The 24,357-nt window shown below is 30.4% G+C and overlaps 3 protein-coding genes across 5 annotated transcripts; 2 read left to right on the forward strand and 1 right to left on the reverse strand.

Annotated features, from left to right (window-relative positions):
• Positions 1 to 1,515: 1,515 nt before the first annotated feature.
• Positions 1,516 to 6,277, reverse strand: LOC18027126 (transcription factor TCP10). Of its 3 annotated transcripts, none has more exons than XM_024147894.1 (3): positions 6,196 to 6,277; positions 1,867 to 3,178; positions 1,516 to 1,769 (listed from the first exon to the last, which is right to left on the reverse strand). In XM_024147894.1, exon 2 carries the CDS (start codon positions 2,928 to 2,930, stop codon positions 1,881 to 1,883), a length of 1,050 nt encoding a protein of 349 aa, XP_024003662.1. In that variant the 5' UTR covers positions 2,931 to 3,178; positions 6,196 to 6,277; the 3' UTR covers positions 1,516 to 1,769; positions 1,867 to 1,880. The 3 variants fall into 3 exon arrangements, with proteins under 3 accessions (XP_024003662.1, XP_006410230.1, XP_006410231.1); XM_006410167.2 differs by lacking the exon at positions 6,196 to 6,277 and adding an exon at positions 5,182 to 5,305; XM_006410168.2 differs by lacking the exon at positions 6,196 to 6,277 and having other exon boundaries at positions 1,518 to 1,769; positions 1,875 to 3,413.
• A 5,900-nt stretch (positions 6,278 to 12,177) lies between these two features.
• Positions 12,178 to 12,423, forward strand: LOC18027127 (CLAVATA3/ESR (CLE)-related protein 4). Its single transcript, XM_006410169.1, has one exon. It carries the CDS (start codon positions 12,178 to 12,180, stop codon positions 12,421 to 12,423), a length of 246 nt encoding a protein of 81 aa, XP_006410232.1.
• Positions 12,424 to 16,642: 4,219 nt separating this feature from the next.
• On the forward strand, positions 16,643 to 16,891 carry LOC18027128 (CLAVATA3/ESR (CLE)-related protein 7). The gene has a single exon (XM_006410170.1). The coding sequence runs from the start codon at positions 16,643 to 16,645 to the stop codon at positions 16,889 to 16,891; it is 249 nt and encodes an 82-aa protein (XP_006410233.1).
• The last annotated feature ends 7,466 nt before the right edge of the window (positions 16,892 to 24,357 follow it).

Here is a 24,357-nt window from a genome sequence, read left to right on the forward strand (position 1 = left end):
ATTTCTTTCACGGAAGAACTAAGCATAGAGAACATCAATTTTCATGTAATCGTCTTGATTATAGTTTTATGAAGACGTTTCATGTTCGGTGTGAGCATGATCAACTAGCAAATGCTTTGAATTCGACTCTATATATCCATCACAATTTCGGAAGTTACTTTTTAAGATGAGTCTTTCTAACATGTATTTGGACATCCATTTTGAAAAGTGGTTTTAGATTTTGATTCTACCCGTTTGTTCTAGCGTTTATCTATTGGTTTAGTTATTTGGTTTATATATATATATATATATATATATATATATATATGTGTATTAATTTTTGGACTAATGTTTTGGCCAGTACGTGGACGTTTACACTTTACATATTGATTTGCAAAATTATGTCATTGGAGATAAGTGGAGATTTTGAAATTGTAATGATTTTGAGATAAGTCGGCTAAGAATTGATTTAAATAAGTGGAGATTTTAAAATTGTATTGATTTTGAGATAAGTCGGCTAAGAATTGATTTAAATGTGTGGAGATTCTAAAATTGTATTGATTTTGACTCGTTAAAGCGGTTAAGTCTTTCAAATTTCTATCGTGTAGGTTTCTAATTTTTCTTCCATCACATCAAAAATATCCATCACATGCATTCACAAAATTGTAGATAGTTAGTTGTAATTCTTTTGTTGGCCTCTTCCAATAAACCAAGCACAATCCTTGAATAAAAATGCCAAAGTGGTCATTCTCATTTTAGATAAATTTTTATTATATTTAGGCCCTTATATTAATATAAATTGTATTCAAATTTTTCAAAGTACGAACATTCTTAGCTTTCAACGTCTCGTATGAAAATGATGATCAACTTTGGGGGAAAAAAGTGATGGTCGTCATGTGACTACAATTTTAAGTACAAATCACTTTAACCTATATTATCCTTTATTTCATCACACCAATCTTAAAATATCATGTACGGGTGCCAAAACAGTGATAAATGTCGTTCTCTGTAGACCCTATCTATAAGATTATTGATACTTCTTTTTGGTCTGATTAAGACTAAAAATAAATTATTTCAAATATTTTACAGAAATATATCTTCTTTTCAAATAAAAATTAAAAACTAAGTAAACCAAAGCTGAACTATCGAGATCATTTGGTACCTCTGTCACAAAGCATTGAATACTCAATAACAACTTTTGCATAAACATCCTAAATTTTGTAGTAATATTGACTTTTCTATTAAATAGTCACAACTTTTAGCAGCTAAGCTAAAGGTCATCAGAACTCAGAAGCTATGTTTTCGAAAAGAAAAGAAAAGAAAAAAGTGGTTATCTGCACAGATGGTAATGAGCTCTTCTTCTTCAACTACCCTCATTTCTACGACCCCATGTTCTGAAGCTTTCAACTTTTTTTGGAGAACATTATTTAGCAGAAGACATAAAAACCACAAACAAAAAACATAAAATTAAAACTCACTTGAAGAACAAAACTGAGATTACTATATCGCAAAATGAAGGCAGTATTAAAGCGAAAACACATAGAACCCATCTCGTTCATTGTTCAATATGGTAATCTTGATGACCAGTGCAAAATCATAGAACAATTAAGCAAAACTGAATAATAAAAATAGTAAAAGAGAAATAGCTAGTAGTCTTGAATTCATAAATATATGGATAGAAAGGTATAGTAATAAACATATATTGCGTACTTTCCTTCCATCACATTAATTCCTCCTTTTAGCTCAATGTCATGATGAATCAGAACCTCCATTGTTGTTACCCTTTGCGTCTGAAATGAAAAGATCAATGAGATATACACTTATTGGTTTATTAATAAAGATTCAAAGGGTTAAAATTAACCTAATCTAAAGTGTATAGATACATACAAGCAAACCTGTGTTTAGAGGTGTGAGTTTGGAGTAGAAGAAGGAGAGTTTGGTTGAGTAGCTTCTTCTCCATGGATGGGGAAACTAAGGCCTTGCATCATCATCATCCCATGAGAACCAAACTGTGATGGAGAAGCAAACATCACAGAAGAAGAAGCCTGATTGTGATGATGATCCGACGTCGTTTGATGATGATGATGATGATGATCCCAAGAACGAATAGAATGAGGGAATAAACTGGACTGAAGGGTACCCCTTTGTTGTTGTTGGCCACCAAGAAACACTTGTTGCTGCTGACTATTAAGCAATGTCATCATCGATGGTTGATGATGATGGTGATTCACCATGAAACCACCATTACTCCTTTCTTGTTCTTGTTCCGATGGTGATGAAGGTGACGTCATCGCTAAGTCGTGATGATTCCAGCCCGAGATCCTCCCGAATGTCTCAAAAGGAGTCGTGACGAAACTGTTGGTCTCGGGGACTACTGTGTTGTTGTTGTTGTTGTTGTTTCCTTGAAATGTGTGAAGAGAGAGTCCAAGATCTTGGCTAAGGTTCGGTGTTGTTCTTGCTGCTGTTCTTGAGACTATATTGTCGTCACCATGATGAGGGTAGTTTTGAAAATTCATGTTTGTACCACCACCGGTTGTTGTTGTCGTCGTCGTCGCCGGGAAGAACGTTTTCATTGCGTCTTCAGGATCAAGATTCGCCGCCACGAACTGCGTCTGGTTATTAACCAAGTTTGGCTCGGGAGGAGAAGATCCCGTGTTAGTATTATTCTCCGGTTCTTGAGTGACTTCGAGCTTTTCGATGGCGGATTTAGCTTTCTTGATGAGCCAATCCACGGCTTTACTTGGCCGGTCATACCCTAACCGGTCTTGAACATCGTAGAACTGAATCGCCGTGTGAGCTGAGAGTCTCACGCGCCGGTCACGTGGACCTTTAGATGTGAAGACTTTGCTATGACGATCTTTGCGTCCCGTGGCTCGGATTATGTGACCGCCTTGAACTTCAACTATCTCTCCTCCTATGTCTCCCCCGACGCTATAACCTTTAAGTCCCATTTTTTTTTTCTTTTTTTGTTTTACCTCTCACTCAAAATGACATTTTTCTCGGTGGTTTTTATTTGTTTTCAACAGCTTAGGAAGGAAACTTGCGTGCCGTTTTTGTAAAGATCTTCAGAGTGCTTGCCGTTTTTTGTGTTGTAGTTGTGTTTGGTGTGTAGTGAGTTAATAACATCTGATGCAGGCTGGAGACAGCTACCTGAAAGCTGATACAAGAAGCAGCTCCTCTATGCAGATCCCCAAAAGATCTGCCATGGCAGTCACCATATTCAATGAACCAAGATAACCAAATAACCCCAAAAAAAAAAAGAGATGAGGCCTCACAGCAAAAGAATTGATAGGAAAAAAAGAAGAAGAGAAAGACTTTTGTTGATACGTTTATTTGGTCTAAAATTGAAGGGCAAGAAGAAGAAGAAGAGAGAGAATAATAGAGAGAGAGAGAGAGTAGTGTTGGTGGAAAGGATGGCAGAAGTTAAGGGTTCAGAATCGAAAAGCAAACTAAATAAATACCCTTTTGCTTTCAACCTTTTGTTCCTTATTATAAGATTCCCATTTCACATATCACAAACATGTGTCCTTCCTTGAGTTCTTAGCCACATATATAAATATATATATTTATATATTTATTTCAGTATTATTTGTGAATTCATCAATCATTATTCTTCAATCATGCGTGATATATCAAATTCTTGGAACATACATAACAATGTGAAAAAACCTCTCACACATATTATACGGATATGTTGGTTGGCAGAAAATTACATGTTAATCAGAGTGGACAATGGAATAGTTTGACTAAATAGTATTGTTGATGTTGAGTCTCGTTTTTCTATTGTTTTTTTTTATCTTGTTAAGGTCACGATTTTTTTTTAATCTATGTATAATTATATACTATAGACGGAGAGTGACAGAGAATTGATTTTATGTGATTCATGTGGAAAACTATGATTAAAGCCTAATGTTGAATGAGATTGGAATTTCGAGGAGCAAAAGTTGTTTGGAAGTTATGATTAAGGTCATCGTCAGAGAATTTTGCCTTTCCTTTCAATTACAACACTACCATTTACTTCATAAGGAAGAACAGTTTTTTTCAACATTTTTTCTTATTATTGAAGGCGTTGATAATGATACACAACTAGCTTTTTTCTCGCTCCACTAAAAAGAGGGCCAGTGAAATAGACTTACGTACGTTTCAGACTTATTTTTCTTCTTACCACAACCATACGTTATACATTTGAATATTAGTTTGGAGTTTTGGAATAATGTCTAGATATTTTTGTACATATTCGTTGGTTTTAATTATATATAAAATTTATAGTAATATTTTTGTTCCCAAAATTACACGTTCAGTTTTAAACCGTGTTGTATATATGCTTACGTTTTATGTTACAATTACATTTGTTCAATTTATGTTGTTAATTAATATTAATTCTTTTTTTGTCAGCAACTTAAGTTTGATTGATAAGAACATGTAATGTAATAGTTTGTATTAGTCTTATGATTATATCAAATACCAAATTTAAATATGGCATTTGAAGATGAATACTTATTTTTTTCATAAAAGAAGGTGTATATTGTTGATAAATAAATATCTAAAGCTCAATTTAAAACTATGTTTGGAACATTTTTAAAGCATGATTAACTATTCATTTCAACATAGGTCAGTGTGTGTATGGAAACATCAAACAATCAACAGCTTGTATTTCACTTGATCAAAAATTGGATGTCTTTGTTTGTGTTTTTCATAGACCACAAATAAAATATAATAAGAGGAATAACAGAATTGAAAAAGTGGGAAATTTGTCGTCAACTTGAAGACTCCCGAAAGTTAAAGAAAAAAAAAACGAATTGCAGGATTTTAGTTTAGTGTCTTTATAGAAAAAGCATACGCGCATGCAATTTGCCTTCATCCCAAAAGATTCCACATTAATTACACATACTTCCTCCAAGTCGTGAAACTTAAGTTAGCCCTACACCCTTTATATCTTATCCATCATATCTACTTTTATTTTAATAAAGTCATACCCAATTTTAGTTCGGTTTTACTTAAACATTCCTATGGATGACTATTGATCTCGTTGAAAAGAATAAAATAAACAAAGATGACTAATGATCTTGGTCTATGATGATAAGTTTGGCGAATTGGTTATAAGTGTAGTGAACCTTCCAGGTCAATTCGGAGCTGAGATAAACTGAGAGAGAGAGAGAGAGAGAGAGAGAGAGAGAGAGAGAGAGAGAGAGAGACTCTCACATTCATGCAACATCTCGTCTGTGTCCGCATGTGAATTTCTGAGTCTTATATGCTCCACTTGCGGTCTATATGGATACCTACTTTCATCCGATGGTTGGTTTGCTCTTTCACAAAATTCATAAAAATTCTTCATTGACACCATTTCTTGTAACTATTCCCACATGCACCGCTATTTTATCTAGAAATCGAAATATAATACACTTTTCGTGACTCACAGAACTAAGTTGATGTTGTGAAGACCGAGATTGTTACCTCCAAAAATAAGTTCAAAATACTCCTTATATATTAGTTTGAGTTTGGTTTGTAATACACATATTTGCATTCTAATATAACTGGTTTCTTACAAATTTATTGAAATGAGAGCATTAACTGGAAAATAATAATTTGAGTCCTTGACGTTAAAAAAATAATAATAATTTGAGTCCTTTTTCCAACTGGAAAGTAGGCTATATATCTAGATAGGAAGAACTAGGAAGCGTCGAGAATAATGGAATGTGAATGTATGATAACTAAAGTGTTGGGCATCAGGGAACCTAACTGAATTATTGATACTTAGCTTTTTCATTTGTCATATCAACGACCTTTCTCGTATAATTAGCTTTTATATTAGTTGATATTTCAAAATCATCTTTCTTAGATTAATCTTGCGAGTAATACGTTGTATAGCAACTATATGAACTACATGATAACATTTCTAACTCTGAACAATAAGTATTTAAAACTATATGAACCAAAGATTCTCTAATAACATAGAATTGATACTCAGATGTATATAAGGACACTGGTCAGATATGTAGATAGTTAAATATGTTGTCATACACTCATACTATAGACATATATATATATATTAGTTCTAAGTCCGTGTTATATATTTATGTTTTGATTTAAGAAGTTTACTATATGAATAATTGAACAGAGATGCTTGTGATATATTATGAAATAACTGTAATTAATAAGTTTACTACTTTTTTTATCAATAAAAAATAGTGTTGCCATTGGAAAGAAAAATGAGACCTGTTTGTGTAGATGTTGGTGCTATTGATGACAGTCCCGGGCTCGTGGGACGATCCAAACTTGTGAGTGTGCTGCGTATTGTGTTCTGGATGGCTTTGATCAGAATTGTGGGCGGTCTAGATTGAGGTCCATGAAGATGAGCATTTCTTTCTTTCCAAGTAAAACTTAGTTACTTGTAACAATTTGAATCATCAAGTCATAGTTAGAAATTCTAAAAAAAAAATCGGTTATATGAATTTACTCTCATTTATTAAACGGATACCTCTGCAAACAACATTTGTTCTTTAGCCAGAGAGTTAAACTGTCAGTATCAGGACAGAGAGATAGTAATCAATGTGATTTTTTTTCTTCTTCTTTTTTGGCTAAAAGCTTTATGGTACAATATACATTGTGAAGTTGCAAGTTCCATGGATTAAAAAAAAAAAAAGAAGAACGAAACAGTGATTTGTAAATGGTATGCAAAAAAAAGGTGTAGGGCTAAGGCATATACTGTGTTCGCAGACCTTGAAGACGAGAGGACGGTGGCAGAAATGGACCCCTCTCCCATCTTTGCTTCCTTTTTCTTCATGTTTTTGTTAGATTTCCATTGGTTTCTTCTATCAAATTATTAACTTTAGTCAATAATTTGTACGAAGAAAAACAAAAAGTAAACACTCAAGCTAACACTATAATCTACTAAGCTCTAGCTTTCGTACACGAACATTGATGATTGATTCAAAATTCTTATTACATGTTTTTTCATGTAAAAGGAATTCATACGATATATAGTTGATAAATATCCAACAATGTTTGTTCATTAATGAAGTAATATACGATTGACACAAGATACATATCCATGTCAGTGTACGTAGTGCTTGCTAGTAATTAGTAGCCAGTTAGTACAACAACAACTTACCACTTATCAATTAAATCATATTTATATTTTGATAATTTAGCTTGTCGATATTTCTTTCTGAATACTAATTTAAATGAATTTTCCAAGTCTCTGTCACTGAATAGTGAAAATAGAATGAAAAACACTGTTTGAAAAAAGAGCAAAAAATCCTAAAACAAGGGATATTTAAAGGGAAAATAATAATCAATTACATTGATGAAAGTAAAGTAGTAAAACAACAAGGCATCACGAAGATACGGATAGACAGGGGAAGAAGTGAAAGGAACCAATGAGAGATCTCGCGATCCAAGATGATGATTTAATGTCATTTTTCCTGACATTATTAGCTTTTGTTTTTATTTTTGCATTAAATACATAACGCACCTAACAGCCTAACATTTTTGTTTTTTCCTTCACATTATATAAGACAAAATTTCATATATGGAGTAAATTACAATTTCTGAGCAACGCAGCATATCAAATGCTGTAAGCTATCTTTCCCTTTTCTTCCTGAAGATTTAATGAGGAGAGGAAGATGTTAAAAACAAAAAAATATGACGACAGGTTATACAAGGAAAATCTTCAAAAATAAAAGCTGATCAAACCAGATAAAAGAAAAAGAGACATATAATAAATATATAAAATATATGAGCTCAAAACCAACTTATTTTAATATGAATATTCATAGACGTTTACAACTTCGAGAGAATTAAAAGTGAATCCACCAAGATTTGTATTCACTGATCGAAAGAAGGAAAAGATAGAAGATCAAAAGAAGGGAAAGAAAATCTTTAAAGAAAACAAAAAACAAGAGAGCTTAAAAAGGAGTTGTTGAGTCGACAAGTCCCAATCGTGAGTTAATAGATAGATATGTGAGGCTTTTATGGCGCGTGAATATTACGTTTCCATCACCCGACTTCACTTATTTTGTCAAAACAATACGAATCCTTGAACTTTTTTTTTTCTTTACATTTCTTCAAAAAAATTATTGCAGAGTATATATATATTTTTTTTTTTTGAGAAAAAAATATTTGGATTTTGCAGATATGTAGACAATAAATGTCTGATCGGAAAGATGTTAGTCTAGACAGAGCATAACAGATCACAATTCACCATGTGTAGAAGTTTATTGGATACAAACACACCAAGCAAAAAATTGTGGCCAAGCCAGAATTTTTTTTATTAGGGGCATAAATAAACAAATAGGAGCATATATAATTTTATGAGTAGGATAACTAATATTAGGCTATAATAAATTATATCACTTTTAAAAAAAAAATTATTGGGGACTAATGACCCCAAAATAGTACATGTGGCTCTGGCTCTACTACTGAGCAAAACATCTAACCGAAGCCTACCAACTGATCTAACATAAATATATATATTCTTTAATGATATTATCAAAGTACAAACTCTATACGATGTTACGATTAGGATTACTTGTCTTTTCTTGCAAGATCTAGGTAAAAATTGTGGTTTATAAAGTTTCAAGACTAAGATATATCATAGTATTATATTAGTCTCGAAACTATATAAACCTCTTTTTTCTTGCAATTTAAAACATGTATACAAATCAATGTAAAGTTGCATGGAAGATTATTTCTATTTATAAATACCACAATAGTTAGTAATTGTAGGCTGTGTAGCAATATGAACTCTAATCCAATAAAAGAAGAGTGATGCAATTTTTCTAATAGGAAAACCAATGAAGAGTAACTTAATTGCTAAGAGGTAATTTATTAATAAAAAATAGAGAATGAAGAAAAAATAAAAAGTTGATGATGACGAAATGCTGTGAGTAAGAACAGTCGATTTTTAGTAAATTTTAAATTAGCAAATTTATGTTATGAATTATTTAGGACATTAGAAAAAATTAGTTTCAACTAATAATTAATAATAAAACAATATGGTTTGAACATATTGTATTAACAGAAACGTTTGTTTGATTCTAATTAAATTCGAATTTATTGTGATGATAGTAATACGCATCATCATAAAATGTTTCAACAAATCAGTTTTATTACTGTTACTTTACTTCAGTGAAATCAAAACATTTAAATCATAATATTCAGAATCCCATATAGAATATATTTAAATAAAAGGTAAGTATTTGCTATTTATGAAATTAATTTTCGTGCAATATGTAATATGATACTATGTATTAATTGATGTAATTGTTGTTTTTTTTATACTTCTCAGTTCCCAAGATATATATCAGTATTAGAAATTGTTATCTTACACACTAAAGAACTAAACGCTGGATGACGACCTTTATGGGACGGAAGTTTGAAAGCCCAAAATAGGAGGATCCACCAGAAAAGCCCAAATATGATATATACTTGGGTTGGGTGATATATCAGCCTGGCTTAGAATGATAAGATTGCTTGCGGGCCACTAATATTGGTTTCTTGATTTTGAGTCAAATTGTTTCCGTTAGTTTTTTTTTTTTGGCAAAATGTAAAGATTGTACTATCAGTTTTCGAATTTTGACCGAACGAAATAGAAAAGATCGAAAACAACTGAAGCAAAACAACAGACGAGACTAGAAAAAGAAATATAACAAAACAACCTTAATAAAAAACCAATAGAAGAGCTGCACCAGGAACAAAACTGCGGAAAGGTGGCCAAACCAAATAAAGTATTTCAATTTTTTTTTGAACAAAAGTATTTCGATTTTAGTCAAAACAGTTAAAATACGAACCCGTTTGTAGTTAAAATACAGTTGTAGTACTCAATTACAGTTGTCCTTATGAGACCCTAAAATTGGGAGAACAAACACAAATCCGTTTGTAGTAAAAGAACAATTGTTTGATTTCACTGATTCGATGTGTATTTGTTTCCACGTAAATAATATATATATATATATATATATATATGGTTATTTTTTTGCCAAACCCAATTAAGTTGATAAAATGACAAAGCATAATTTTTTTTGGTCGACGACAAAGCATAAATTATATTATAGAGTCGAGATTTTTTTTTGAACGACAGAGTCGAGTTAGTTCCATTAGTTTACGCGAAAAGAGATAGTTTTTTTTTTTATTATTCTTTTATTCTTATAATCGTGAGCTATATATATGTGCCAAAAAGTTCACTAACGAATAATGTAACAAAGTTGGGTCGCTTTGCAACCCATAAAGCTTTCATAGTTTTTTTGGTAGATCGTATATATATATATATATATAACGATTGCAATTTTCTTTCTTTTTATATTATTAAATAGAAAACTGCAACATGTTTATTTAAAATACAAATAGTACCATCATTTTATTGGCAGGTGCGACTCACTTTTTCTTTTTACCGTACGGACTCTTTATTTTTTTTCCTCATCCGAAAAACTTATAAGGATATTTAGAAGATTTATTAAACAACGTATAGTACTATAATGGTTGAATATGTCATATATAATGGCAATTAAAACATGCAATTGACATCAAATCTTAAGGGCCCCTTAAGAAGTGGAGTAGAGTCAATGATAAAAGAATTATAATAGTGATTAAGATGGCAATCCTCGACCATTAATAGAAAAAGGTCCCTACTTATTTTTGGATAAAATGCCGAAAGTTTTTTAAAATATTTTTATCAAATGTTGATAAAGAAATAAACTTTACTTTATACCTTGCCCTCTGCTATAAGATTCTATTCGGCTGCGCCTCATTTTGACCTTAAGTTTACATTATTATTTTCTTAATCTTCGGAAGCTATAATCGAATATTTAATAAAAAACTTATATGAAAGTGAAGTTTTATTTTAATGAAAGCCACACTATATAAAAACAAACGAGTTCTTACGGAGAATTCCGTTAGAAAACCATTAGAAAAGCCATTTTCGACGGGTTATTGTCCCACCCAAATTTTTGTGTTGTTGATTTTACTATACCAACTTACATAAAATTTGTGTAGTTTATTGATGCTATATACCCCTAAAATAAATTATAATTTAGATTTTTAAGAAGTTCAATGGATTATATATACGATCTTCGTCATATCTAACATAAATTTTATGTGATTCGTCGTTGGATTATCATGCCCGCAAATAAAGACAATTAGTAAAAGACAATTTTATGTGATACATTACTAGCTCTCTCATAAAGTAATGCACCAATGTAAGTTTATAAAACGTCACTAGCTCTCTCACTTTCAATAAAGCGGCATTAAATGCTCATGCAATTTGTTTTAAATCGTTTTATATACTTGTTTTCATAGGTCATAGCTTCTTCTTTCGTACTTCAAAATTGGAAGTGGACTTGGCAACCACTAAATCATATAAGTGATTATTATAAAGATCATATAAGGGATTTTATGTAATATAGTTCACTGCGTTATATAATCGTTTAAGGTTATTAGTTGAGCTCGAATTTAGGTTTTGCTCTACCAAATATCACGAAGAAAGCTAGGTCTGTGCTGTCATTTTATACAAGTTATACAACACCCAAAAACCCTAATCGAAGTAGAATATTTAACATTAACATCATAAGAAGTCAATCACAACACTGTAAATATGTGCACGATATTTATCCATGTATCTGCGAATATAAACTCTCTTGTCTTTATTGAAATCAGGCAATCCAATCTCTTCTCTACAACAATCTATACAAGATCACTAAGTGCCCTACGAACTTGAACTCTAAACTATAAATAGTCTGTAGGACTTAAACTATAACTTCTCCATTAAAGCTGAAAACATAATGCGTCATTCTTTAACGTAGTAGATTAAGAGAATAATTACATGGAAAGGTTTTGGTTTTATAATAAGAACTGGTACAAGGGCCTTTCATTGCAACGAACGGCCTTTCAATAGTTCGTATATGGAAAAGGGAATGACATCTTGGGGATCGACTTGTAGGCAATACATGACAAGCCAAACTAGATCTGACTAGATTTCAACTCAAGATTAGAAAAAATAACTTTAATCACTCACATCAATGTTGATAACCACTGCAATATAGTTTTTCTTAAGTTCTTTAATATACACATAAGCAATGGCTTAACTATATAAACCTATAGTTGGAAGCATCTAAGATATTACATTTGATTTGAAACTCCAAAGAGTACGTAGCTCTAAGAGGGATTACCTCAGTAAGCAGGATTAATCACAATAATTTGAATATGGCAAGTTTCAAGTTGTGGGTTTGCCTCATCTTGCTTCTACTCGAGTTTTCTGTGCATCAATGCCGACCACTGGTTGCGGAAGAGAGGTCTTCAGATTCGGGGAACATAAGAAAGATTATGAGAGAACTTCTCAAGAGATCAGAAGAGTTGAAGGTGAGATCTAAAGGCGATGAGACGGTCCTAGGCAAGACCCTTGATTCAAAGCGACTCAGCCCCGGTGGACCAGACCCTAGGCACCACTAAAAAATGTGTAGTCTTATATCCTTTGGTGAGGTTTTCAAACTTGTAACGTTGATAGTGGCTTTTCAAAAGGGTTCTTTGGTGTAACTCTAAGGTTACCATGTTATTAACATTGAGATCAAAATAATCTTGAAATCCGAAGCGTCAGTATTTGTTTGTGTTTACCAAAAAGTCCAAAATTATGAGGAATGGTACTTATCCTTCTTTTCTTCCTTGAATAAGTACGAATGGTAAGTTAAATGACCACCACAAGTCCGGGGTTACACCAGTTAAATTAATTAGTAAGTATTGATTTCTACTGAACGCATTTTAAATCAAATGCTACACTTCTATAATCCATTTTCTGCTGTTCTAATCATGACATTCCGAAGACATCTTTGAAACGAGACTTTGATCAACGTAGAGAAAGTAAAGGGAGACCATATTAAATAATTCTTGTGAGGATATGATCTCTATATAATGTATAATGTATATAGTGGATTACAAATATCAACCTAAACAAATAATCCCACCGTTGCATAAGTCTGTGCCACGACAAAAATCGTAATCAGTTGAAAGTGGATGCTAACACATATGATTACATCAGAAAGTACACATGCACGCATGTATTAGACAACGATCTCTCTCTCTCTCTCTCTCTCTCTATATATATATATATATATGTATATTCTATAGCAAAGAAATTTATCATACCAAATTGTATAACTAAGTCGTGACTTGAATAAAGATTCAAGGGAATTTTCGGAACTTAGCTTCTCTGGCTCGTTGAACTGTCGCATGATTACCTGAAAAAGTGATTAAAAACTCAACTGAAACTGATTCAACTAACCAAATCCTAAATAAATTCAATGCACATACCTAAATGTTTAGTGTAATGTCTAGTGGATTTTTTTTTTTTTTTTTGTATGTGTGTGTTAAAGGTGTATGTCTTGATGGACATATAAAAATCTACCGAGAGTCGTGTAAGTAGCTCAAAGCCTCCAAAGTACAAGTAAGGATTTCTGTAAGATTGATTTAGATATAGCTCAAATCATGAATATTCTTAAGTATAATAGTTATCTCTATTTTACTATTTAATTTCTATTAGGAGCGGAATTGCTAATGGTCTAATTAGTAGTTAATGGACGGTTGCTAACCTCTTTCTTATGTTTTTATCTTTTAGAGATCCCTTCGTCTCTCTCTCTTAACAAGGTTAGAATTATTTATATGCTATATGTGATAGTTTATTTTGAAGATTTTTTTTTATTGGACTTTTCTAAGTCCATGTCCAACTCTTCCAATTAGTATGATATTGTCCGCTTTGGGTTCAATTAGCTAGCCCGTACGGATATAATTTTGGACTCCTTCCCAAAAGACTTCGTACTAATTGGAGTTGGACATTACTTATATACTAGACCATATTGGTCCAAACTTCCGATGTGGGAATTTGGATTGATTCCCAACAATCTCCCCCTCAAGCCAAAAACCACATAACTCTTGATCTCGAACCTACAGCGATACTTAGTACCATCATGTACATCTTAATCGCGAGGTCACTTTGAGGGTTTCTCCTTCCACAACGAACATTCAGCCCAACCCACTTCTCCAGGTCCATTTTTCTTTAACTTGGGTTTTGATACTATTTATTGGGCTTTTCTAAGCCCATGTCCAACTCCCCCAATTAATATGATATTGTCCGCTTTGAATCCAATTGGCAAAGCCCGCACGGATTTAATTTTGGGCTCCTTCCCAACAAGGATACTTAGTACCATCATGTACATCTTAATCGCGAGATCACTTTGAGGGTTTCTCCTTCCACAACGAACATTCAACCCAACCCACTTTTCTAGGTCTATTTTTTTTGTTTTAACTTGGGCTCTGTTACCATTTGTTGAGTTTTTCTAAGCTCATGTCCAACTCTCCCAAGTAGTATGATATTGTTTGCTTTGGGCTCAATTGGCAAAACCCACACGGATTTAATTTTGGACTACTTCCCAAAAAACCTTATACTAATTAGAATTGGATATTACTTATATATTAGATCATATTGATCTAAACTTTCGATGTGTGAATTTGGATTTTGGATTGATTCCCAACATCTTTTTGAAAGATACAAAATCTATTCTCAAAGCTAAGAGACATGTAATGTATCTAAACATCCATAGATGAGCCACGCCACAAGTCCGATCAGTTTAACAAGACAATCACGATGTTATCTACACGTAGATTTGTCCTTGTAATTGAATATGTGTCATATGAACGACATTGTTGTTTAAGCAGCTAATTAATTGTACTTTGGATTGTTAAAAAAAGAGAGTCAAATAGTATAAGATGAATAAACTAACTTTTGTTTTTTTTAAAAAGATGAATAAACTATTATTCATTTTTTATCTCATTGCCAAAACCAAAAGCAAGGGAGCCTTTTTTTTTTGTCACCAAGGTATTTCTTTTCCTTTATCTTAATAGGTCATCTCCTAAACGGCAGAAGAACTCAGTAGGTTAAAAGAGAAATAGCACACAACCTCTGCTGGTTAGTAATCCTTACCAAACGAATGGCATTTCATTGTCGTATTCATTAATTTTTTACCTTCTATTTGGCGTTCATATTTGGTCAATATATCAATTTCTAGGTAACTAAGTTAATGTGATCTAGTAGGTAGAGAATTTGCAATGTGGGTCAGAGACTCAGAGAAGGAGTCTCAATTGTTATCCTAGATTCCATTGAGTCACTGTAGACATCTTATATGGAAAGAGTACCCAACCTTTTACAAGTTTTGGAAGATTAATCTGATGTTCCGAAAAAACAAAAAACAGAAAAACGACCACGTCTGGCTGTCTGCTAATAAACATAAAATAATAAAATGTAATAATTAGCGTTTTTAGTTAAAGGGTTACGGTATTGTAAAACGTAATTTAATAAAAGAATGTATTGTCTTATCAGAAAACTGCAATTTGAACATTAACAGAGATTTGAAATTAAAAGATAGTAGTATAATATGAGTAAAGGGTATATGAACTATTAAATAGAAGTGCATATGAAGTTATGAACATGAACTACTGCCTAAGATGTGTGTGTCTGCTGATGAAATTAGAAACTTGTTTCATATATATCATTAGTACTGGAAAAAATTGTGTGTACGCATACTATTCGAATTAAACTTGAAAGATTAACATTTTTTGTTAATATTTTAGATGCAGGAGGAAGCAGCTCGTTTCCCCAAAAAAAAAAGCAATTTACAGAGTTTTTTTTGTTGAGAATTTGGGAGAGTAAAAACTAGAAGAAAATCGAAAACTTTTGAGAAAACATGAAGTACAGGCAAATACGTGTTTAGTTTTTTTTTATTAATCATGTGAATAATTTGAAACCTTTCCTTTAAATTTAGCGAGATAAAAACATCATCTTCACTATTTCTAAAAGTCAGAAGAATCTATACAAACCTTGCAAGAATACAAAAGTTTGAACACTTTGCTTTAGATAAGTTTGGAGTAGAATATATTGCGCAACACCTCTAAAGGATGTGAAGTATATACTATACATATCTTACAGTTGTATATAAAAGCTTGTAGTTATCACAAAAACTTCCAACCTTTTTTAGATTCTCCGGTGTAATTAGGAACACCATTTTGCATCAGTTTTCTTTTAACTAGCAAACCTATCATCTTTTACTTACGTACGACGGACAAGTATTAATCTAAACGTTTATAATTCTTACTAGCGGTGCAAAAAAAAAAAGTATCGTATAGAACCAACTGAAAGATGAACAGTGTGTAAGAGTACTATGAACTCCGTTCTGGTTAATATATATATATATATATATATATATATATGAAACTTAAGTGAAATATATTATTTATAATTCTATATATAGAAAAAATTAGTATAATAAGAAGGTAAGATATAGTGCATAGTGACTAATTAAGGTACTTCCAAATTAGATAAATAATATATGCAACTCCACCAATTGTTCAGCTATTGACATGGCCACTACTTGGAGTAGAGGGTTTCAACGAAAATCCCACGGTTAAAGGAGCTAGCTATTTAATTAAATTGATTAGTGGAGGAGCTACATATATTATGCATATAATTCGTAGGTATCTTAACGAATAGTGGCCACTAAGCATTATGATGTATCTTATTTACATCCTTTTTATCTATATATAGACTCACTTAAGCTTCCTTTTTAGTCATATCTTCCACAGTTCGAGCTTGGTCTTGATTTCACTTGATCCAAAATCACTCAACATGGCTTGTAAGGCGTTACTGTTAATCTTTGTACTCACATTTCTGTTGGTGATTGGAATAGAAGGGAGGATAGTTCGGGTTTCAAAAAGTAAAGATGGTGATAGCGACGATCTTTTGCAACGCTTAGGATACAATGTTTCTGAACTAAAGCGTCTTGGAGAGATTTCAACGCGAAATGGAATAAATAGGTTTTCTCCAGGAGGGCCAGACCCTCAACATCACTCTTATCATTTGTCTTCAAAGCCTTAATTTGATGAACTTGTGTTGCATTATTTCATGTCGAGTATTATATAACTCGAAAGTCATTGTGATAATTAATATCATCTACGATGTAAGATCGAGGATCTCCTGAAGTGTTATTGTAATTAAGTTTAATGAATTCAACCAATTAACCAATATTTTTCTCTAATCATGCGAACGACCAACATAGACATGCATGCATGCTACCGTATATTTTGAAGTTCAAGATCTTATAGCCAGCTCTTGTATCGTAATTATGATTCTATTACTAAGATAATCGATATTTTTATGAAACAGAAGATTATATATATTAAAACATAAAACATTAATATGTATATATATATTTATTAACCAATATTACAACATTAAACCTGAATATATCACTATTTTATTATTAATTTATATAGTGAAGGAAATATTTTAAAAAGTATTAACATCTTTATTAACTGATATCTTACAAATACATAAAATTTGGTAACTTTACAATATTATGTTTTCTTTCAAGAATATACATAAAATTCTTTTATTTCTAGTTTCACACTTACAACTCTGTCTACAGTAAATAATAATCTATATTTCCATGTCATTGAATTTTATAATCATTGAATATAAGATCGATTTTCCACTTTAGATGAAATTATTTTTTTAGCAATTTCTTTCTTAATGTCGTAGCAAACATGTGATGTTTATATGAACAAATACATTGCTAATTAGCAAAAAAAAAAAAAAATTGATGGGTATGCTTTTTAGCGAGCTAGGCATCATATTTTCCATGGCAATATCTTACAACGGACTAATCCATCCTAAAATTGTGTGGCAAAATATGCAGATTCTTCGAATGACATAAAAACGTAATCCTGAATTACACGAAGGCACGACCATCTATTTTCGAAATATGAGAATGTAGCAGAAATGTGGTGTAGTTTTGGTGGTCCCTTGGTCAACGGTTAGCAGTTAGAGATTTTTGCACCTTATGCATACGATTTCACCATAAATATCCTCTCATAGTCCCTTTGTTAGTATGCCAACTTAGCTTTTGCTAAACTAGAGGGAAACAAATAACCTCATCATCTCAAAGCCTTTCGAACTACAGATAAAATCATTCACAATTGGCTCACCATTTTTTTTGCTTTGGCTCAAGAGTGTTTAGCACCTTTTTTTCACACAAACAATGGAACAACTAAAAGTCCCAATTCATTTATTATTTTCTACATCCTTTTGTACATATCTCATTTTCTTATTGATCAATGTATTTAATTTTTGGCTTTAAAAAGAGACTGAATCAATGCACAACACAACAAAGAAAGTTGCATCATCGAATGTTTTCTTTTCTAAAAGTAAGACCAACTCCTAAATTAGTTTACCTTTTAAGCTCCCTTTAAGCATATACATATTTTCAATTATTAAAAAGTCTCACATGAAAAAAGAATATTGGTAAAGAAATTCAAAAACTGACATTAGAGAAAGCATGTGAATGGGGACGGCGACCTTCGAAATCCTAAATACATGAACCGTGGCGAACTGTTGCGAACTAAAGTGTGATGGTTACCACTTTTTCTGGATAGCTTTTCTTTCCTTTTTTTTGGCTAAGATTAAAATAACTTAGGAAGACAACATTTCGTAAACCGATGCCATTGGTGAACGAATTCTGGATAGCTTTGTTGCTCTTTAATTTCAATTCTATATTTCATCATTATTGTTTAACGTGTACTTAAATAACTATAATAAATTGTACTTATTTCACAGAATTACTAAATCATATATAGTGATTCACCAAAATACATGTTTCTGAAAAATGTTGGCTGGCACAAATATAAAATATTTAGGTTTCTGAAAAATAGTTGTGTGAAACATGAGAAAAAAATTATATATTTAATTGTATACAGATATCCTAAGGTGACTTAAATTGGATAATATACAAGGAAACCTTTTTCGAATGAGCAGTAGAATTGGGTAGAAATGGGTACGGTACACAATAAGGGCTGGCAATGTTTTCTATTTCTTATTCGTACTTGTATCGGGTTTTGGAATTTATAAGGGTTTGTAAACATTATTCTCATAATTAATAATAAAACCCTGAACAAAAAGATATTCACCTACTTCATGCATCTCTTTTTAGTTATTTTTTTGAAGTCAATTCTAGAAAAAACAAGGGTGTTAAGTCAAGAATAATTCTATCAAGAATGTTTTACTAGAAAGTAATTACTATTGGATTTTTAAATGATGATGGAGATAAACGAACTCCATAAAAAAATATATTATTTTTTGCTTCACAAATAATTAACCGTCGGATGAAGATAAGACTTACAATTTACAAATAGATTGATCTGACTATCTGAGGATTGACGTAGTGAGTAAAAGTATTTACTTTTATTGAATATTAGGTGAATACTCGGATGTTACGTGCAGGTTTTTCTTTTCAATTTTTTTAATTTTTTAAAATATTTTTATAAAAATTAATATAATCATCATTTGTTACTTACTTATTTATTAATATTTTATTTTAAAAAATTTAAAATATTAATTTAAAATACATATTGAATATTATTTAATAATTTAAAGTTAATATTAAAATTAATAAAAATTATTTAATATTTTTAATTAGTTATAACATAAATTTTTGTTTAACATTTACACAAATATTAATTAATACTAATTAATAAAATATTAAAATTACTATAATCATCATTTCATTTATTACTTGTTGTTAGTATTTTATTATAAATAATTTTTAAAAATTAATTTAAAATACATCTTGAATATTATCTTGAATATTATTAAGTAATCTACAGTTATATAAAAATTAAATACATATCTATCAATTTTTAATTAATTATAATATAATTTTGTGTTTAACATTAATATAAATGTTAATTAAGAGTCAATTAATAAAATACATTTTTTATATTTTTAAAATATTTTAAATTTAATATTAAAATTTATTAATTAGAATTTAAGTGACAAATGTGAATCTCTCCAATGCTGATGTGTCAAGCATATAGAGAAAGTTGAGCAACTTTTATATATAAAATTATTATATACTCATATTTACAGTCTACAGCTCAAACAAACAAAAATACTTACTATCTGCAGAGAAAATGTTCGCCTTTAGTACATAGGCTTTGAATGGTGCACAGGTCATATAATGCAGATCATTATAAACAGATCAAAAAAATATTAATTAAAAAATAAATAAGCTCTGCATGCAGAACTGGGTGAACAGCTGCTATAAATGAAAAAAAATATTTTTCTTTGAGTTTTAGAGTATTAAAGATCTGCATGCAGATCAATTAATTTTATATTAATATTTTTTGTTCTGCATACAATTTGTGAATGGTAAAAAAAAGCAGATCATCTTACATACAGATTAACTGCATTTTTTTTGTATTTATTCTGTTATCCATTCAAAGCCATAGTATAACAAGAGTGTTAGATTTAAATTCGAGGATATAAATGTATGTTATTTGAAGTAGCTAGATTGCACAACAAACAACGTATTCCAAATAAATACTTGATGACTAGATACTTTTTCAAAAGTAGTTTTTCTTTGTTATGTTTTCCGTTTTAAATTCATTAGGTTTAGCTTTAACTACATGTAGGGTTTGTCGAATAATGACATATCTATAAGAATTTGAATTTAATAAAGACATACAGTAGGACCTCTATAAATTAATACTCGATAAATTAATAATTACTATAAATTAATAAATTTTGTTGGTCCTAAGTCGGGTCAATGTAAAAATCCATCAAATTTGATAAGATAATAAGATCATAACTTTTTTTGAAACCCTTATGTAAATACATGTTCCCAACAAAAACATAAATTAATAATTATATAAATTTATGTAAATATATGTAAATATAATATTATAAATATGATTAATATGTTTGTTTTTACTTAAAGTTAAAATCTCATTGCTTCCAATCTTTCTAATTATTATATTAATAGCTCTTACTGTTATTTACTATATATATATATATATATATATATATTCAAAATTTATGATGATTTTTTATGTTATAATTGATTTGTTTACCTATAAATGTTTTTAAATATATTGTAGTGTTATCTTCAATTTTATCAGCAATAATACTGATAGTAGCTATAATTTTTTTTTATAAATTTTAACTTATGAATATGTATATTTTTACATAGACAATCCAATATGGTGTTAAAAACTATTTTATTGTGATAATTATAATATTTAAGCATAATTTATATTATGAGATTTGTTAAAATTTTAAAATATAACATTATTTCAAAGAAAGTTTTAGAAAATTATATGTAGAAAGCAAATTTTCTTTATAAATTAATATCACGATAAATTAATAAAATATCATGGTCTCAACTTTATTAATGTATAGAGATTTTACTGTAATTATTTTATCGATATCCTATATAGACTCTTAATAATGCGTATATTTTATTTAATTTTATATAAATGTAAATTCTTGTTATTGACAAAGAAATAAATTATAAAAAAAAAAACTGAATCTTCAATATGGTATCAAAATGGTTGTCCCATGTTAGGCTCAAAGAGTCGATTTAGAAATATATAGAATATACACATCCATGTGATAATTAATAATAATAACGAGCTATATGAATTCTAATTGCTTCTTTTTGTCGAAGTCTTATTATTCTTTTGGAGTGTATCACACCTATGCAGATATATTCTGTTACTATTTGAATCTCGACTATATTTTGTTGATTGGATCACCAAGATCGTGAATATATAATATTCTGTAACAGAAACTTGAAATGTTATGTAAATGAATTTGTATAAATTAAACTGGCTGTTACTTAATTGGGAATTATGAACTAAGCATCATTTTAAAGGTCTGCCAGTTTGAGCCCATAAGTCTACTGTAATTTGGCCCATATATATATATATATATATATATATATATATCGCCCATACACTTGACAAATTTTCTTTTCTAAATCAAGCATACCTTTCTTACAAATATTCCTCCTTTTTTAAAAAAAAAAAATCTCTCTTCAAAGCGTCATACATTGTTTGTTAAAAAAAAACAACGTTTTGCCAATACGTACTTTATGGATTTGAATGTATTAGTTACATGTCATAAACTACCTATATAAAAAATTTATTGAAACTTTTCCAAATAATATATATATATTATTTTTTTACTTTCCTGGTAAAAAACTAAAAAAAAAAAAAAAACAATTAGTGCCATTGTCGGAAATATAAGAAAACGTTGGAAACCCGTGTCATTGTCCCAACAAGAGAAACGGCCTGGTCGCATTGGTATGTGTTGCACAATGTACTATCAAAAGTTTCAACTCGTGATGTCTATCACATAAAATCAAAACCTTCATCGAATTACATTTTATGTTAGAAAGTCTCTCTCTTTTTGTCGGCTCAAAGTCGTGACAATGAATAAGAAGAGACCAAAAGTGGCTCCATAAGTGTTTTAGATTCAATAATTTCTCCCACAACAATGAATATGCACAGTGGGTTGGCCTGGTCGCTTATGTTTGTAGGGGCCAAAAATAAAGAACGTTTCAGATATTGACACTCAATTGTGAATAAGGTTTACGATTGTTTCAGATTTTATGTCAATATATTATATTTAAGTTAATTATACCATTTTGTGAAAGAACTATATATATAATAGCTAGAATATATTTATCGTATATCTATATTGGTTCCGGGAAACATTCAACAAGTATTGTATGTAATTTGTACTTTCATGTGTGTGTATGTCAGTATGTGTCCAAATGAACTCCAAACCAGCTCACTTTGTACTGTTTTACTGGATAGTACTCTAATAACAAAACAATAGTTACGGAGATAAATCAAACTAAATAAATCCAATTATTTATTTGAAAATTGTAATTGGTGCTCTTGAAGGTAAGTGTGAATCCCTTTTCATTGTATTTGTTCTATAATGGGAAATTTTAAGGTCGCTCTTGATTACTAATTCACGACCTAAGTCTGTACTTATTTATAGATAGGTAGATTGGAAGATATACAATATTTGTACAAGCTAGCTACTACGTACATATAACTTTTTGATTATTTGACTGCATAAAATCATATATGTTGTAGTGTTTTATGTCGATCGTATGCATGCATACATTTTACAAGTTTAACATGATCTTGTTTAACTCTAAATTCCAGCGTTTTGATTAGTACGTAGCTCTATAAAATCCACCACTTTAATATTAATGACGAATCTAATCTGTTTAATTTATTCTATTTAATCTAGGATTAAATTTAAGTGTTATGTAATATAGATGAGGAATCCGAAATCGAAATCCAAACTACATGTATATACTGACAACCAAAGTTACAAAATAAAAATCCTATGTATTCTGTTTTTTGCTATATAATATAAGATATTTATACTAATGAAACATAATTGTATTGTTTAGCAAAACAATAAATAATAATAGTAATCGCAGTGGAAAAATTCAACTTTAGTCCCCAAATTCAATCTTGGGTTTCAACTATTTGTTAAAATGTTACTTGTCTACATATACTATCACGAATATGCACAAACGGTCTAATCAGTCGTGCAACCTTATCTTTTACAATTCAACTATCTTATCAAATAACGATATTTTAACAAATTTGAGACACCGAACAACTCTAGACTTAAATGTATCCGGTGGAGACACATCACCGGCCTGGGTCCCGTTTAATCGTCAGGTTTAAACTTTAAAGATAGAATTTTTAAAAACGAAAAAGAAAATGTAAAATGCGCACGTGGCCACTAGAGTTTGCCTCCTGAATCTGTCGTCTTCAAGTCTTATGATCATTACTTAAAGAGAGTTTAACTGTTACTTTTAACGCCGTATGAATTGGCTTTACGTGTGTATCCACCCAACAACAACAAGCTCCAATCTATGATCCATCAATAAACTACGTACCTTCGCTTTTCTATTTTTTTTTGTCAACTAATTCGCTTTTTTATTCTTTTTTTTTGTCATCAATTCGCTTTTTTATTCATAAAGCATTTATATTAGTTAAGAATTAGAAAAAGAAATATGTGAGTATATTTAGCGCCGTCTTTGCACGATGTAACGTATCTTCTTACTTTATTATACATTTATTTTCTTGATATTTTAAAAAATCTATTTAGGATTCAAATGGTGATAGCATATTAATATTGTGCGGAAATAGCGATTTTAAAGTTTGATACAGTTTAAATGCGGTACATACGGGAGAATTCAACTGCGGTACGTGCAGAAGAAATTCAATTGCGGTATGTGCAAAAAAAAATTCAATATACATACAAATAAGAACTATTTATACGTTTAATACAAAAATAAGTGGTGTAAAATATTATTTAATTAGTGAAAAAACAACATATATGCAGTATCATAAATGTTTCAGAAACAAATATAGTAAAAGTATTAGTAAAATTATAAATTAGAGATGGTCTAAATATATTTTTCAAAAAAAATCTGTATTGATTCATTAAATTAATTTCATAAATTTCTCCAT

Source organism: Eutrema salsugineum, unplaced genomic scaffold (genome assembly GCF_000478725.1).
Source record: "Eutrema salsugineum unplaced genomic scaffold, Eutsalg1_0 scaffold_10, whole genome shotgun sequence".
NCBI classification, from domain to species: Eukaryota; Viridiplantae; Streptophyta; class Magnoliopsida; order Brassicales; family Brassicaceae; genus Eutrema; species Eutrema salsugineum.